Source organism: Ornithorhynchus anatinus, chromosome 3 (genome assembly GCF_004115215.2).
Source record: "Ornithorhynchus anatinus isolate Pmale09 chromosome 3, mOrnAna1.pri.v4, whole genome shotgun sequence".
NCBI classification, from domain to species: Eukaryota; Metazoa; Chordata; class Mammalia; order Monotremata; family Ornithorhynchidae; genus Ornithorhynchus; species Ornithorhynchus anatinus.
In genome coordinates this window covers 122,967,244-122,984,865 of record NC_041730.1, presented here as the reverse complement: position 1 = coordinate 122,984,865, position 17,622 = coordinate 122,967,244, and the positions used below count along the sequence as shown (strand labels likewise).

The following is a 17,622-nucleotide window of genomic DNA, read 5'->3' as shown; positions in this document are numbered from 1 at the left end:
ATGTTTAAAGTGTAGGACAAAGTTGCCTAGGCTGGACTTCTGAACCCATTCCAACTTGCCAAGCTCCCTCCCTTCCAATGAGTCATTACCTCTGAAGACCAACTGGAAACGGGGATGAGTCCCTCCCTCCTCCTCACCTTCTTCCCCACCCCGGCCCCAATCCTATCTTGCTATGCAATTCACAAATAGCATTTCGTTCTTCCCTTCCCACCACTCAGAAAGCCAAATACTTGCATAATGTCTGTATGCAATGTAAATGTTGCGTTTATTTAATTTAATTTCATGTATGTATTTGTTTGGCTCCGTGTTTATTTATCTGAATGCCTTTTTACATGTTTGTCCCTGTCAAAGTCTGTTTTAAATTGAAGGCTCCTAGAGGGCAGGAATGCTGTCTGTTTCCCGGACTTAGAACAGGACCTTGTGGCATGTGGCCCTCCCCACCCGAATTGGGGGAGGAGGGAGAGAAATAACGACCAGAGCCTGTTGAGGAGTTGCCTTCCAGGGTTGCTTCTTCAGTCGCGGTGATGAGCCGGTTCCGGTGCCAGCCACATTCCCTCCCTAGTTCTGCTTGTGAATCCCAGTGCCCATTGTGAAGTGATGGTCTAAGGAGAGGATCCTGTTTGTGTCTGTGGAACTGAAGGCAGCTCTCTTCGGCAGCTAGCATGGCTATGCCCACACCCGTTTTATGCAGAGCTCCTGCTTAGGTGACGTAGGCAGCGATGCCAGCAGGAGAAGGGTGGTCACTGAGAAGAAGCTTTCCTCACTGCTCCCTTGCTTCTTTTTTTTTAATGGAATTTGTTAAGCGCTTATTTCGTGCCAGGCACTTTATTAAGCTCGGGTTAGATACAGGCTAATCAGGTTGGACACTGTCCTATCCTACTTAGGGCTCACTTTCTCCATCCCCATTTTACACATGAGGTAACTGAGGCACAGAGAAGTGAAGTGACTTGTCCAAGGTCACATGCAGACAAGTGGCGGGGCTGGGATGAGAACCCAGATCCTTCTGACTCCCAGACCCATTCTCTATCCACTAGGCAAAACTGCTTCTCACCTGATCATATCCCTGTCATCGTATCCCTTTTTTTTCCTTTTGATATTTGTTAAATTCTTACTAAGGGCCAGACACTATACTAAGTGCTGGGGTAGATACAGGTTAATCGCGTTGGACAGACTCCCTGTCCCATATGGGGCTCACAGTCAAAATCCCCATTTTACAGATGAAGAAACTGAAGCAGAGAGCAGTGGCTTACTAAAGATCACCTAGCAGACAAGTGGCAGAGAAAGGATTAGAACTCAAGTCCTCTGACTCCCAGGCCACTGCTCTATCCACTACGACATGATGCTTGGTGATGTATCAGGGTGGAGTGGAATATTAGAGTACTAGGGTGAAGTACTTGCACCCAAAATATTAGGCCATAAGTATCTAAACTGAGAAGCCAGTAATTAGGAAAAGAAGAGTGAGGCAATATGTGAGGAATAAAAGAGTGGGAAGCAAAAAGCCAAGAAGAAGGAGGAAAAAGGAAAAAGACCAAAAGGAAATAGAGCCTGGTGGCTGTGTGGTCACACCAGCATGTATGAAAAATGCCCTAATATCCCCAGAACTAAAAGTATTGTTTTCCAGGGGACAGAACTATATTTTCGGAAGGGAACAGACATATTCAAAACTTGTATGGCCACGACATGACCATTTTCTAAATTAGTATTTCAGAGTACTGATGGTGCCTTTGTGGCTTCAAAGAGCTAATGACCCTTCCAAAAGTGCCTGACTCCCTCTCCAGACACAGATTCTCCCAAGACATAGGTTTAACACATTCAGTTCCCTCACAGTCCAGGTACTATTGAAGTGACCAGATGTCTCTCACTAGGCAGGACAGTTACAGCATCTTGGCCCCTGTCCCACTAACACTAACACATCTTAGCCCCTGTCCCACTATCACAAGCTGAGATGCTGGTGGCAGCTGTAATAATAATAATAATGTTGGTATTTGTTAAGTGCTTACTACGTGCAGAGCACCGTTCTAAGCGCTGGAGTAGATGCAGAGTAATCAGGTTGTCCCACCTGAGGCTCACAGTTAATCACCATTTTACAGATGAGGGAACTGAGGCACAGAGAAGTGAAGTGCCTTGCCCACAGTCACACAGCTGACAAGTGGCAGAGCCGGGAGTCGAACTCATGACCTCTGACTCCGAAGCCCAGGCTCTTTTCCACCGAGCCACGCTAGCAGCTTGGGGCGGGAGCAGGGGGGATCTGGCTGTGGTTTTGGTTATGACTCTGGCTGTGGCAAGTAGCCCTTTACGCTGTCGCCACTTGCAAGGGGCAGTTCAGCAGCAGCAGCAATCGCGGAGTGGCCTTGGCCTACACACCTCCGCTTTCACCAAATGACCAGCTTCTGACCTTGACTTCCAAGATCGTGTCCCTTATGACCCCTGGGGAGGCTTGGCAGAAATAATAAACAATGTGGCCTAGTTGATAAAGCCTGGGCCTGAAATTCAGAAGGACTTGGAGTCTAATCCCCACACTACCACTGGTCTGTTGGGTGACCATGGGTAAGTCACTTCACTTTTCTGTGCCTCAGTTACCTCATCTGTAAAATGGAGATTAAGACTGTGAACCCCATCTGGGACAGGAACTGTGTCTAACCTGATTAGCTTATAGCCACCCCAACGCTTAGAACACTGCCCGGAACATAGGGAGGGCTTAACAAATACCATACAAAAATTTTTTTTAAACCCTAAAAAGTAAAGGTCAGCCCCAAGGAAGATGATGGCAGCAGGGAAGCAGCGAGAAAGGCTTCTCAGTGAGCACAGCTTCTCTTACTGGTACTCCTATCGCCAAAACCTAAATGGGAAGCAGGGAGAGAGGAAGTCATGCCACCCTTCTCACTTCCTTCCCATGCCTTCTCACTATTGCCAGCAGCTCTACGCTAGCCTTCCCCTGCAGCCAGATGCTTGGGGTCACCCCCCCAAAGATTCCAGCCTGGAGCAGTCCCTCAGTGCCAGAAATCCCTCAGAGCAGACCCTGGCAGTAGCAGTTACAGGAGCCACAGTAGCAAACCCATCTTGGAGCAGAAGCAGGGCTGGAAACAGGGCTTCCTGATGCTGATGGGAAACAGCAGTGGGATGCTCAACTGTCCAAGCAGAAGACATCTTTTGTGAACACTGTTGATTGGGACTTTATTTCAAGGGAGGAGCTGTATGGATGTACTTATCATCCCTACTGTTTCTGTTTCTTTCTCTGTCTCTCTCTCCATCTCTTCATACGTATGTATATATGTATATCCTTCCCCCCTCTCTTTCTCCCATTTCTCGCTATCGTTCTGTCGTGCCCCTCCCTTTTACTCCCTCCCTCCCTGTTTCTTAGCTCTCCATGTGTGTCCTTACCTCTCTCTTCTCTGTCTCCTTTTTCTTCCTTCTTCTTCCCCCTAATTTTGGACCTTGGTCATACCCCCACTGAAATCCTTCTCCCTAGTCTGATGTGTGCTTTGGAAACTATGGTCTCCTTTTGTTTCATGCAAGGCAAGTTCAACGTGACCCTAATCCTCTAGACTCTTATATTCTGAAGCATAAAATTCTGAAAGCAGGGATATGGTCATCAATGTGAAACTCCATATGCTAGCGTAACACATCCACAGAGATATTATATATTGAAAGACCTCAGGACAAGCTAATAAATATTTACATTATGAATTGGCTTTGGAATCCAAGGGGTTTGTGTTAAGTAATGTGTCAGTTAATTATTAGAATTTGAGGGAAAAGAATTGCTGAGATTACAGGAAGAAGAAATCATCATCTTGTCTCTGGTAAGGCAGAAGTGGGACTTGCAGAGATCTCTGAAGGACAGAGAAAAAAAGGAGATAAAGGTTAGTGAATAGCAAAAGGAAAGTCAGGAATGGAGAAACAACCAACAGAAACTTTATGTTAGTTCATTTAGGCAGAGTCGAGAAATCAGGAAGGGAAAAGGGGGCAGACAGAAAAGTTAGAAAGTTTAACCAGCCTAGTGGAAGGTCTTGAGGTTTAGGAGAGGGTGTTAGTATTGATTCCTAGGGTGAAACAGAGCCACCATAGGGTTTTAAATAAGATGGATGATCTGTTCAGGGGATGACTAGGAAGAGAATTCAGAAGGCAGCTTTAAGGATCACTAACGAAAGGGTTGCTATAGTCCAGGTGGGAGAGTTCCCAGTCCTTAACTAAGCATTTGACTAGAAGAGAAGAGCGAATGAAAGCAGCCCATGCTGTGCAGTAAGTAGTAGCAAGATTTGGCAATACACTAAGTGAGAAATCTGGGAACACTCCAAGATTTTGGGTTTTTTTGTTTTGTTTTGTTCTGCTTTTGCTTGGAAGCAAGCAGGTAAATTGTATTGAGGGGAAGACGAGATAAAAATGAGCTCTGTCTTTATCTTGTATTAGTTTAAAAAGGCACCTATCCAGGAACTTCTGGGCAACCTACATTCAGCCTCAGGGAAAGATGACCGAGTGAAGTTTAGGGAGCAGCAGTGTGGGGCCAGGGAGGGCCTCAACCTGGGGGAGGGGTGCATCTTTTAGCCTAATTTCCTTGCCTCTCTTCTTTACTCTGTCCTGTGCTGGAGCCAGGTCCCCACCACAACTCCCTTCCCTCCCCACCTTGAAACATGCTGCCCCCTGTCGTTTTACTTTGTATTTAACTTGAAAGGCGGAGAGGTATCCAGATGGAATGAAATGTGTGATTATTCTGAGAGCGAATGATGTGTGGCTAGACTGACGGAAAAATGCTTCATAGAAAGCCTACAAAAAAATAAATATATAGTATAGAGAGGTTGGTTGAGGTCGATGAAAAAGTGTGAGAGAGAGAAAGATGTCCTTCTGAGACCAACTTCACTAAGCTGATAGATGATGAATCTGGAAAATAAAGCTAAATAGCAGGCAACCTGGATCTGCTGACGTAACTCACCAAAGGAAAAGAAAATGTAGACATTATATGAACATCTAAATATGAATGTGGTTCCACCATGAAAAAAATACATCAAAATGCACCCAGGGGAAGTCATTTAATTTAAAAATGCCGATACAGTACTGCATTTAATGGGAAGGAGACCCCTGGAGAGTAATAACGATACAAGGAGTTCTAGGGGCATAAGCAGACAACAAATTAGCCTTGATTTTTGCAACCTAACAAGCAACAACAAGAAAAAGGTGGTATTGCAGGTCTGCCGGTGCAGCTCATCTCACCTCTCGGGCCAGGGGAGGGGGAAGATATTCTGTAACGCGGCTAAAACCTCAAATACCGGGACAGTTGAAAACACCTCATTATCCAAGCTATAAATCAAAAAGAATTAAACTAAGAGCGGTAAAACAGATTATGGTTTGCACTAATGACTCCAACTAAAGTTGAAGAAGAATCAAATCTAGGCAGTTTGAATAAACACCAGTCTAGGGAGGAATATTTTCCAAAATTGGTCCTGTCTAGGGCAAAGGATGGGGATTTCGCGGGGCGGGGGGGGGGGGATCCTGGGAATTCAGGAAGGGCAAGCCAGATTAACTGGGAGGATTGGGATGATATTGAAAAGGTAAAATTAGACGTGAACCTCGGGAGAGACTTGCTGACAGGAGAGACCAATAGGATGACCAAACCGATGACCCCGCGGCATTCCTGGAGACATTTAATACCGGCCTGGACCAAACCCCAGAGAGGAAACCCCCATAGGGAACAATCCGGCCTAACCTCACCCCTGAAGTGGTGGATGGATGGAGATGACCCCTCAGATCTTTTCCATCTCTCATTTTGGTGATACTATTCAGTTTTATGGGCCCAGGCCTTCTGCCAATTTCCCTTCTCCCCGGGGTGCCCACTTTCTCCTTTTACAAAGGAGGCGGACTGCATCCCTCATTTTAAACACATCTCATTGTTCTTTGGGAATTGGAAATTCAATCCCGGGGACGCGTTTGTCAGAAGAAAGCCAATTCTTAAACTGACACCAGTCTTTCTTTTTTCGAGGGCTTCCTGAGGTCTTTCAGGGATCGTCATAAACAAAGGGGAAAGCCTAGGAAATGCGGTTTAATCAGTTAATCAGTAAAATCTCCATTGCTCCTCTCATCTCCAACTCCCGTCAGGGCGCTGCCGCGGCGGGTAGCGGTAGCGGAAACTTTGAGGCTTCTTACCCGAATCCCTCCAGTAGTTTGCTGCTTCACTACTCTAGTCCAATTTACCTTTCAGCGTTTACAGTCGGTGTCAGTTACTCTTCCTCGAAATGACATTTACCTCTTAAAAACTCCCATCTTTGTGCAATCCCGGGCGCCCTCCCTTAATACTTGCTGGTGCATTGAATTTTCAGCCCTCTGTCCTGGGGCAAATATTTTGAAGGGCTCCGTTATTATAAGATCTATGCAGAAAGCTAATTCCCGGGACTTGCACTGTGCCCCTTTTTCCCCTCCTTTAAACGCTCAGCGGTCATTTTGCCCAACACTTTTGCGATGCCGGCAAAGGACAGGTTTCTTCTCCCGAGCTGGTCAAACGGGAGACAAAATATAAGTACGAGAGGCCAGAGACCTTCAAATCAGCGGAAAACAAAACTATCCCGCCGCCACCCCCAACTCCCCAAGAGGTAAGCACACAGGCATCAGCAGACAGAAATCAAGGAATTAGAGCCCAAGTCTCCTTCCGACTCAAACTGCCTCAGCTGCTGAAGGCAAAGGTGTTCAAGGTAATCGAGCCAGGGACTCATCTCTAAAGCGCACGGAGTGCCTAGGCTAGAAACTCACCGCCAATAAAATGCTTTGGGTTTTGTGATTTGATTGAGAAGGGATCCTACGGCAGAACGCGGAAAACGTTTGAACAAAAATTTTGCAATCTGCACGGTTGTACAGGTCGAGGGGCCAGTGGAAAGGGGTCAGCAGAACCGACCTAAAAAAGCAGATTCCCAAGCGGGCAGGGTAGTTAGAGACCCGCAGAGTGGCTGCATATTAAGATCCTCTCCATTCTCTCGGGGATCCAAAGGATCAAAGAACAGTTAAAGCACTAATTTTCCTCTAAAACACTGGCACTCCCCCTCGTCGCTTTAATCAATCAGTGGTATTTTTTGAGCGCTTACCGTGAGCAGAGCACTGTAGTAAGCGCTTGGGAGAGAACAATATAACAGTATAGACACGTCTCCTAGAAGCTCTATTCTCTCTAGAGACCCAGGGTCTGTTGGCTTCGTCAGAGGAGCCCCGTCCAACCAGACACGGGCCAAAGTTTCTCCTGAAACTCCAACTCCGTCCTGGAGAGCCAGGGGTGCCCCACATCTTCCCCAACGCCACAGAGACATCCCCCCTTCACCCCCCGCGGTTCTCCAGGCCAGGCTCCCGCCCCTCTCCCTCGCCCCAGGAGGAAAGGGGGTCGTCGGGCTCTCACCATCCTCGTAGTTCTTGAGATAGTAATCTGGGCCGGGGCCCCCGCGGCTTTTAGCCGGGTTCCTCAGGTTCTGGAACTGGAGGAAGTCGGTCCTTTTGCCCCCGAAGCGCAGGAAGGCAGGGGAGAGTCCCCGGGCCAGGGTCACCAGCCGTTTGGAGCTGCGGAGAGAAAGAGACAGTGGAGGAGAAAAGGGGCAGGAGGAGAGTGGCGATGTTGCGGGGCCTGGCTAACTGGGCCGAACTGGGCCGAGCCGGGCAGGAATCAGAACGTCAGAATGGGTGGAAGGGGTAGGAGGTGATGGGGGGCGATGGGGGCGGGTTGTTGCTCCAGTCTGTCGGCCCCTTTCCCTCCTTGCCTGCCCCAGCTCCCCGCTGATCGTGGTTTGCGCGCTCAGAAGCAGCAGCGTGGCATGGTGTGAGCCCTTTTGGGGCAGGGAATTTCTCTCTTTCTTGCTGAATTGTACTTTCCAAGCGCTTAGTACAGTGCTCTGCACACAATAAGCGCTCAATAAATACGGTTAAATGAATAGAGCACGGGCCTGGGAGTCAGAAGGTCATGAGTTTTAATCCCGGCTCCATCACTTGTCTGCTGTGTGACCTTGGGCAGATCACTTCACTTCTCTGCACCCCAGTGACCTCATTGGGAAGATGGGGATTGAGAACGTGAGCCCCATGAGGGACAGGGACCGTGTCCAAACCGATTTGCTTGTATCCATCCCAGCGCTTAGTACAGTGTCTGGCGCAGAGCAAACGCTTAACAAACACCATCACTATTATTTCCATTCCCCCCTCCGCACTTCAGCCCTGTCCCACCCGGATCTCTGCCAGCCCAACCCAATACATCCATCCATTCTCCACCGCCTGGGCTCGGGTTTGGCCACCCTGGAGCTGGGGAGGGGCCGTGGGGGGACACCGGTCTCCCACCGGGGCCTGCCGCCTCCTCCTCCTCCTCTTTCTCCTTCAAATCGGAGTCCAGGGAGTCAGCTCTGCCGGTCCCTCTCTCTGGCGCTGCGCCGGAGGTGGACCAGGTAAACCTGTCCGTCCATCGCCTGGCCTCCCAACCCGGGCTCCTTACCCCGACGGGCCATCGGGCCCGTGGAATCCCACTGAAAGGGGCTCTCATCTCCCCTTCCGACCCTGTCCCCCTCCATTCATTCAGTCGTATTTATTGAGCGCCTACTGGGTGCGGAACACTGGACTAAGCACTTGGAAAATTCAATGCAACCATAAAGAGGGACGATCCCTGCCCACAACGGGCTCACAGTCTAGAAGAGGGGAGACGGACGTCAGTAAAAGTAGACAGGCCCCGATATAAATAGAATTATAGATAGAAACATAGATACATAAGTGCTGTGGGTCGGGGAGAGGTGGGGGAAGTGCAAAGGGAGCGAGTCGTGGTGCTAAGGAAGGGAGTGGGCGCTGATCCGCCTTTCTCCGACCACCCTCGACCTCCGGGACACACAAGGCAACTTTCTCTGACCGACCCCAGAGCCTGACCTGATGACCTCCGGAGCGTTTCTCCTACGGAAGGCCGCTTCCTCGCTCTCCGAGAGCCCACCGGGTCCCTGGAGGGGGGGACCCCCCGACCCGGATTTTTTCTGTTTTCTTCTACGCCCCCCCCCCCCCCATCTCTTGGGGCAGGGGGCAGAGATGGGGCTGTTGCAAAGCCTCGGAGAAAATGCGCCCAAGGCCACGGGGCTCGGAAAACTCTGTCTTCGAACCCGTCGGCGTGGAGACAAGACGGGGCACCCTTGGTTTGGGGGTGCAGAGAGCTGGGGGCGCTTGGAACCCCTTCCCCTGGGTTCTGCGTGGGCTCTACGGAGGACCAAATTCCTGTTCATCGTTCCCTCGCATCCCGGGGACATTTCCACGGGCGGAGAGAAGCTGCAGGCGGAGCGGGGAAAATGACAAGCCGGGGTCTGAGTTCAGGGCTTTTGGTTTGTCATTTTTAACACTTTACTGGCTCGGTCTCGGAAGAAGCCCTTACCCCACCTGCAGACGTAGATAGAGGAGGAATGCAAGAATAAATCGAGAGCGGGAGGTGGGGGGAAGAGACGGGGAAAGAGAGACACGATAAGAGAATATACAGTCCCCTTCTCCCCGGGGATCACAATTCAAGAGTTTTGGAGTAGGACGGTTCAGAGGGAGCTCACAAGTAGAATGGTCATTTGGCAAGTAAAATCGTCTCTAAGAGCTCGTTCCTGGCCCATCTGCGTTCAAGAAAACCTGGCTCTGCCCTTGCAGATAAACTTACTTCTGCAGGTGATGTATCTGAGCACCCTGGAGTCCGTGTTCAGGTGAAAGGAGCGGTCTGGGCGTTATTATCAGGATTTAGCCACCCGACGCCGGCACAACCTGTGCCAACTCGCAACTAACTGCACCCCCGGCACCTTCCCCAGAAAGGCAACATTGTCAATAATGACTGCAATCGGCAATCCGCATTAGCCCGATTTTCCTTTACTTTTCTACAGTCCCCCCACCCCCCACCTCCCCGGCCCCACCCCCAGCGATGGGGGCGATGAGACACCCTTCCCCGAGTTGGCTTCCAGGCGCGCAAATCTCTTGCCCACAGCCCCATCTGTGAAGGCTCACGTGGAACCAGACCGACTCTTCTCGACCGGGATCAATATATCACGCTTTTCGTGCTTCCTCCAACAAAACAAAACAAAACAAAAAAAAACCCGGGAGGCTTAGGGATCCTTTCCCTCTTCCCATCCGAGACATGGAAAAAGAAAAAACCAAAACCGTGGCCACCTCAGATGGAGGATTGGCTTTGTCTCCCGGGCCGGTCCTTTCCACGCGGAAGAGGGACTCCACGTGGGTCGGTACCTGCGGGTCCCCCCCGGGACCCCGGCCGGGCCTCGGAGTGGGGAAGAAGAGGCTGTTGAGGGGGATCCCGAGCAACCAAATTGTCCGTTTCCCAATGAGCGAGACTTACTCACGAAAGATGAGCATCGGACAGCGGCCTCGGGAATGGGAAAGCGGGAACTGAGCGATGGCTCCCACCGGAGTGTCAGGACTCGGGGGTCACCCGCAGCCGAGGCTCCGCGGTGGAGGGAATTTTTAAAAAAGCAACACTCGTTTGGACATGGCAGATCGTTTATTTTTATTTTTTTTTTTACATCGCCTCTCCTCGTCTCTAATGCGGATGGACCGCCGTTGCGTAACTGCTAAAAAGCCCCAAACCTGGGAGAATGCGAACCGAATTAGTTTCCAAAGCATGCAGAGCAACTCGGGAAGCGTGGTCAAAGCCTCCTGGTTTGCTAATCCGCCTGCGCCCCATTCCGCCTGGGAAATATCCCCGGAGTATTTCGGGGATACTTTCGGCTCCCCTTAAATCCTCTGCGACCCGAGAGAGGGGTTGAGGGGTGGGGGGGGGGTCGTTCTTTTTTTTTTCTTTAAAGAAGAACTGAACTACGCACAGTTACCGCAGGAGATTTGAGGAGGAGGACCCGGGGGCCATTCCGTATATAAAAAGACGCCTGCAAAGTCCTGAGCGTTGGAGGAGACAGCGGAAGATATTAAACCAAAAAAAAAAAAATCAAATCCTTCTTGAGCTCCGATCAGCCTCTCTTCAAGTTAGTTCTCTGGCGGGGATTGGGGAAAAATTACAGGAACGATCTTCCGTGGAAAATTCCACTTTCGTGCGATCCCCGGCTTCCACACACATATACACACACACGCGCGCGCACACACACACCCATACACGCACGCACACACGCGCACACACATACACACACTCACACACACATGCACACACACACACCCCTTCCTCTCAGGTCTTTGTTGCTGGAGACGCTTCCTCTGTCTGCAACTGCCCTGCACCTCTTGTTTCTTTTCAGAGGGAGACGGAAAGGCTAATTGCTGTGGATATATGTAAGCACAACATTTTTTCAGTCATAACTGATAAGTTTCTGAAATGCCTTCTGCATTGCAAACATGTGCATCTTAATAGAAAACATTGCTTTTCTCAATCACAAGTTACAGCCCCAGCGCAAATATCCAAGAGGAAAGCCTCCTTTCTTCTATCTTTGCTTTGAGAGATCTGGTTGGGGTTGGGTTTTTTTTTTTTTCCTCCCTCTTTGGAGTGGGGGGATGGGAGGGGGTGGGGGAGGTTGTTAAAAAAGATGATACATCGAAGCCCCTGCCTTACCTTAAGAAATCGAGCCAGCCATCATGAATGATGGAAGGATCCAACTGCAGAGAGAGGAAGTTTTCATTGACTGTCCTGACAGGGCTCTTGGTGCTCACATCAAGAAGAACCAGGGTCTTTTCCTTCACACCTTGAGATTTGTCTACAGGAAAAGTTCTCCTGTCTCCAGCTTGGGAGGAAAGGGAGAGATGAGCCATCAGAGCAAGCAACAGTGCCATCGGGGCTAGAAACGCAGGGGGGCAGGAGCTAGGATAGGGCATGGCGTGGAGAGAAGGCACAGAACACCCTAATTAAATCCCTCTGATTTAAACCCCTCTGTCTACAGGGTCTTGCTGGTGACTAATTGTCCTTATCTAAAGTGTGTGTCTGTCTGCCTTTTTTTTTTCTTTTTTTTCTTCCCCCTTTTTTTTTTTTTCAGTGTTTTGGTGCTGGTGGAGCGAACTCACGCCCCTGGCCAGCCTTTTCAGAGACTGGTGCCAAAGAGTCCTCGTTCACCAGCGCCGCCCCTTTAAGAGATTTAGACTGCAGACTTTTTTTTAACTTTTTAAAGGTAAGGCGGGGAGGGGTGGGGGGTGGGGGGTGGGGAGGAGAGTAAGGGGGCATTGGAGGCTTCTGAATTTAACCCTCTCGGGTCGGGAACTAATCTTCGACAGACCGGGAGGGTTGTTTCTCACTTATGGTTTCTGGGTGTTCGATTGTTTGTTAGTTCCCCATCTGAGGTAACTGGAAGTGTGATCCAGATGCTGATGCACTGAAAGGCAGAGCCCATCCTACAGCCGGTTACTAGACTGCGCGTCTACTTGCTTCCCTTTGCGATCTTTTCTGATGGCAGGGGGGCATTTCGGGCAGTTTGGGACGGTTGGCATACAGTGATGATGATGACGGTATTTGTTAAGCGCTTACTATGTGCCAAGCACTGTTCTCAGCGCTGGGGTAGTTACAAGGTTGTCCCACTTGGGGATCGCGGACTTGATCCCCGTTTTCCAGATGAGGTAACTGAGGAGCAGAGAAGTGAAGTGACTTGCCCAAAGCCACAGGGCTGACAAGCGGCGGAGTCGGGATTAGAACCCACGACCTCTGACTCCCAAGCCCGGGCTCTTCCCACTAAGCCACGCTGCTGATCCTGTCCGGAGCCGGGAAGCAGGATGAGTTAATCACCACCGTCCCCCGTCATCAACTAGGATCTGCTGGGACGACGGTGGTGGTTATGGAGACTTCGGAGACCCCTCGTGCGCTTGAGGTCACACAGACCGAATGGCAGCATCCTTTGGACTTTGAGCTCCTTGTGGGCAGGGATTGTCTCTTTTTATTGCCGTATCGTAGTTTCCCAAGCGCTTAGTCCGGTGCCCTGCACATAGTAATAATAATAATGTTGGTATTTGTTAAGCGCTTACTATGTGCAGACCGCTGTTCTAAGCGCTGGGGGAGATACAGGGTCATCAGGTCGTCCCACGTGAGGCTCACAGTTAATCCCCATTTTACAGACGAGGGAACTGAGTCACAGAGAATACAATGTCGGTATTTGTTAAGCGCTTACTATGTGCAGAGCACTGTTCTAAGCGCTGGGGAAGACACAGGGGAATCGGGTTGTCCCACGTGGGGCTCACAGTCTTAATCCCCATTTTACAGATGAGGTAACCGAGGCCCAGAGAAGTGAAGTGACTTGCCCACAGTCCCACAGCTGACAAGTGGCAGAGCCGGGATTCAAACTCATGACGTCTGACGCCAAAGCCCATGCTCTTTCCACTGAGCCACGCTGCGAAGTTAAGTGACTTGCCCACAGTCACACAGCTGACGGGTGGCAGAGCCGCGAGTCGAACCCATGACCTCTGACTCCGAAGTGCAGGCTCTTTCCATTAAGCCAAGCTCTCAGTAAATTCAATTCAATCAATCCTCCGACTTCTAGAGAGAAAAGGACGACCCTAGAAGGAAAAGAGTGCTTGACCATTCATTCATTCATTCATTCATTCATTCAATCGTATTCATTGAGTGCTTACTATGCGCAGAGCACTGTACTAAGCGCTTAGACCAAGTGGCCCCTACCTCCCTCCTTGTGACCCTAGCCTGGCCGGCTTGGGCCCAGGATCATTGATTCAGTCGTATTTATGGAGCGATTACTGTGTGCAGAGCACTGTACTAAGCGCTTGGGAAGTACAATTCAACAACAAATAGAGAAAATGCCTGCCCACAACTGGCTCCATCGGACAGAAGCTGAGGAGACTTCGGGGTCTGCGGGGAGGGGGGCTGCAGGTCCTTTTTCCCTCCATCGTGCTCCGGGACATGGCTTGTCGCTGCGTGCGCTGCCCAACTGCCACCTGTCCCCAGATCCGTTGCGGCAAATACATCACTCCCATCGTCTCGCCCTTTGCCTGGGCTCCCGCATGCCGGGAGGGAAGGAAGTATGGGAAGAAGAGAGAGGATCATTCATTCACTCAATCGTATTTATTGAGCAGTTATGCAAAAGGCTTGGGAAAGTACACTACAGCAATAAAGAGGGACAATCCCTGCCCACAACAAGCTCACAGTCTGGGGGTATGTCGGGGGGGCGGGGGGAGGGTGATGTGGAGGAGACAGACATCAATACAAGTAAACAGGCATCAAGACATCAATAAAGGACCCAGGGAGACGGAGGCAGGGCCGGGGGAGGGATCCAACAGCCTTCTTAGCCATTTTTCAGAGTTGGCTGGTCCTTTCCCACTTACCCGATTAGCCGCCCTTGGGGCACAGAGAAAAACCCCAGGGCTGGTACCTCATCATCAGGCAGGACTGGGAGGGACGGGGCCTATGGCCCGAGGCCTAACATGTGCGGCCGGGACCCGGCGCCCAAGATGTTCAGGACCGGCCTCGTGCAAAGCACGAGAGGGGTGGCACGTGGAGCCCTCTCTTGTACACGCATGTGCTCAAAGGATGCTCCTTGACTCTTCTGCTGCCCTCGTTTCCCTTCGTTGGACACCAGGAAGGCCTCACAGCGGCCCCAGCTGTGGACCCATTCTGACGATTGATTCATTTCATTCATTCATGCATTCAATCGTATTTATTGAGCACTTACTGTGTGCAGAGCACTGTACTAAGCGCTTGGGAAGTACAGTGCAGCAATAAAGAGAGAGAATCCCTGCCCACAATGAGCTCACAGCCAAACGGGGGTGAGAGGGACATCAGTACAAGTAAAGAGGCATCAATATAAATAAATAAAATGATAAATATGTACATAAGTGCTGTGGGGAAGGGGGAGGGGGAGAGCAAAGGGAGGGAGTCAGGGTGATGTGGAAGGGAATTGGAGATGAGGAAAAGTGAGCCTCAGTCTGGGAAGGCCTCTTGGAGGAGGTGCACCTTCAGTAAGGCTTTAAAGAGGGGAGAGAGTGATTGTCTGGAGGACTTGAGATAGGAGGGTGGCTTCGAAGCAGTCCCCAAGAGGGTGGGGCTGGAAGACAGTGCAGCCTTCATTACTGGAGGTGATAAGAAAAAAAGACCCTTGGCTCTGAAGCCCTCAATCTGCTCCAGGTGTTGTGTTCATGGTCGCAGGTCTAGTGAGCAATTGGACTTGCTGCTTTTACCCTAATTCCAGTGCACGAAGATCCAACCAATACAAGGCCTTTAGTCTCACCCATCACCTCTATTCCCACTGGAATTTTCCAGCATCCCGAACCACTGAAAACAGGCTAAGCTTCCATTCCAAGGTTGACTGCATTGCATCATCATTCAATTATTATCATTATAGCATTTGTTAAATGCTTACTATGTGCCAAGCACTGTTCTAAGCGCTGGGGTAGATACAGGATAATCAGGATGTTCCACATGGGGCTCACACTTTTAACCCCCATTAAATGAGGGAACTGAAGCACAGAAAAGTGAAGTGACTTGCCCAGGGTCACACAGCTGACAAGTAGCGGAGGCGGGATTAGAACCCACGTCCTCTGACTCCCAAGCCCGTGCTCTTGCCACTAAGCCACGTTGCTTCTCAATGTTCAGTTGAACCTTCAATGTTCAGGAACCTTGAACATGCTCTAAAGCAGGCACTGTGAGAGAAAGAATACTAAAGATGAGATCGTGTACCCAAGTAGTTTATCTTCATCAACGCTTGCTTTGCTCATATTAACCTCAGTGTTTAGTGCAATGCCTGGCACAGAGTAAGTGCTTAACAAATACTATTTAAAACAACAACAAAACCCCCAAAACTCTTGTTGGCTATGCACAGTGCACTGATTAAGCACTTAGGGAATATCCCCAAAATGTTCTTTGTCCTCAAGATTACAAGCTAATGGGGAAGACCACACATAAAAGAAGACAAAGTTCAGAGAATGAGAGAATAGATTTTTTAATGACCACAAGATGATTCACAAATAAATACAAAAAGTAACTCCTGGGGACTGAAGAGGTTCATGGACTAAGGCTGAATGATCCTAAAGAAGGTGGCTTTGAGGAAAGAAAAGACAGAAACTGATTAGGAAGGGCTTGGCAAGTGGGATAACAGTCCTGAGCTCAATAGGTGAGAAATGAGAAAGTCTGAAGCGAGGGGTGGTTCACTTAGAAAAGGAGACGATATGTTGCAAAGTCAGCTTGTCAATCCGTTCATGGAAAGGGCAGAAAAACTACCTCCCAGCCATCGAAGAGTCCTGAGGTAACCGGGCAGCCTGTATTTCTGAAACTTATTCTTATTTCATTGTCTTGTCTCACTTTCCTGGAAAGGGATGCAGAATTGCCTGTATTTTAGTAACCCCAACAAGGTATCTCTCTCCTCAAATGAGAAGGGCAGGTGAAGCCATACAGAGATTGTATTATCAAAATTGCAATCTGGCAATTGCCCCTCCTGCTTCTCACCTCTGAGCTTTGCAGAAGACACACCTGATGAGAAGGTAGAGGGGTGGCCTTTTGCATTAGTGCCCACTCCACTCCACTTCCAGTTGGCTGTAAGTGTGGCTACAACTGCCTCAGTAGGGAAAAATACAAAGTTGGAATGGGAGCCATGCTGCAGGCACTGTTTTGCATGGGAACAGCTCTCTTTACAAATGTACACTTATTTTGGGAGAATTTTCATTTTGTAGTTAGTGTCTGTTTTGTGATAGATTTTTCAGATTGTCCTCTTTTTTAGAAAAACTTTCTTTTTGCCAGTCCAGACAAAATACTCCTTCATTTGCTGTACTCACTCTCACTGGACACCCATCAAGCTTAACCACGGGATGCTTATTCTTCTCTATGTAGCAGCTCTGTGGGGCCAAGGTGTGTTAGGGAGAAGCCAGCAACCACACATAAACAATTGTTCTGCTACTAACCTACTAGTTCAGACAGCTCAAATGCCTCTTCTCAGGACTTTTGTTAGAGTGTCTTTGAAGCAATGTAACAAAAACATGTTGGTATTGAGTAGGCTGCTGGTCGCTGGAAAGAATTCAGGAGGGAGAAAAAGGTAGGCTGGAGAGTTTATTGCTAGAGCCCTCTGGGGCTGCAGGGGGAAGAATCGAACCCAACGTGCACCATCGCCTGCTTGGCCACAGCTGCGATTTGAATTTTCAAGCTGACCCCATTTGTAAAGGTTGGTTGCCTAGGGACTAGCCAGTCTGAAATGTGTTCTGCAGAGCCCCTTCATAGGGTGGAAGGTCTAAAACCAGGAGGACAGATGGTAAGGGCTATAACAAAGCACTTGTTTCTTAATTGCTAATGAAAACCATTCCTTGAGCCAGCATGATTCCACAGGCGTGTCTTGCTCTGGGACACTGGACCAAAGAAAAAAATCTCAGTGACGAGTAAACTGTAGGTCAATTGAAGAGTTTTGTCCACAAACAGCAGGAGTTTTCATATGGCCCAGATTTCCTGAAGTCACTTAGCCTGGCCTCCAGGTCAGTGGAGGTGTTACATTGATGAGTGATTGATACCTGTAGTAGAGAATGATTCACTGAGTTCTGCATAGGAAGGTTGACCATTTATCCAGATAAACTGGGACAGTTCTGGGTTTTTGAAGACTTTTGAGTAACTTTAGAAACTTTAGAATCCCAACATTAGAGCTGGGATTGTCTGGCTAAACAACCCCTAGCTGTTTTTCCTAATCACTACCAACCTTAACAATCGCTGTCCCATTTGGGGCACAGAGTCTAGGTAGGAGAGAGTTCATG

The 17,622-nt window shown here is 49.4% G+C and overlaps 1 protein-coding gene across 1 annotated transcript in view; it reads right to left on the bottom strand.

The window, feature by feature from the left end:
* Positions 1 to 11,778, bottom strand: part of HPSE2 (heparanase 2 (inactive)) — a 563,007-nt gene extending 551,229 nt beyond the window's left edge. Inside the window, exons 1-2 of the mRNA XM_029059340.2 lie at positions 11,519 to 11,778; positions 7,367 to 7,524 (exon numbers count right to left, since the gene is read on the bottom strand). Coding sequence (XP_028915173.2) covers positions 7,367 to 7,524; positions 11,519 to 11,778 — 418 coding nt within the window. The remainder of the gene's footprint in view (positions 1 to 7,366; positions 7,525 to 11,518) is intronic.
* Positions 11,779 to 17,622: the final 5,844 nt, after the last annotated feature.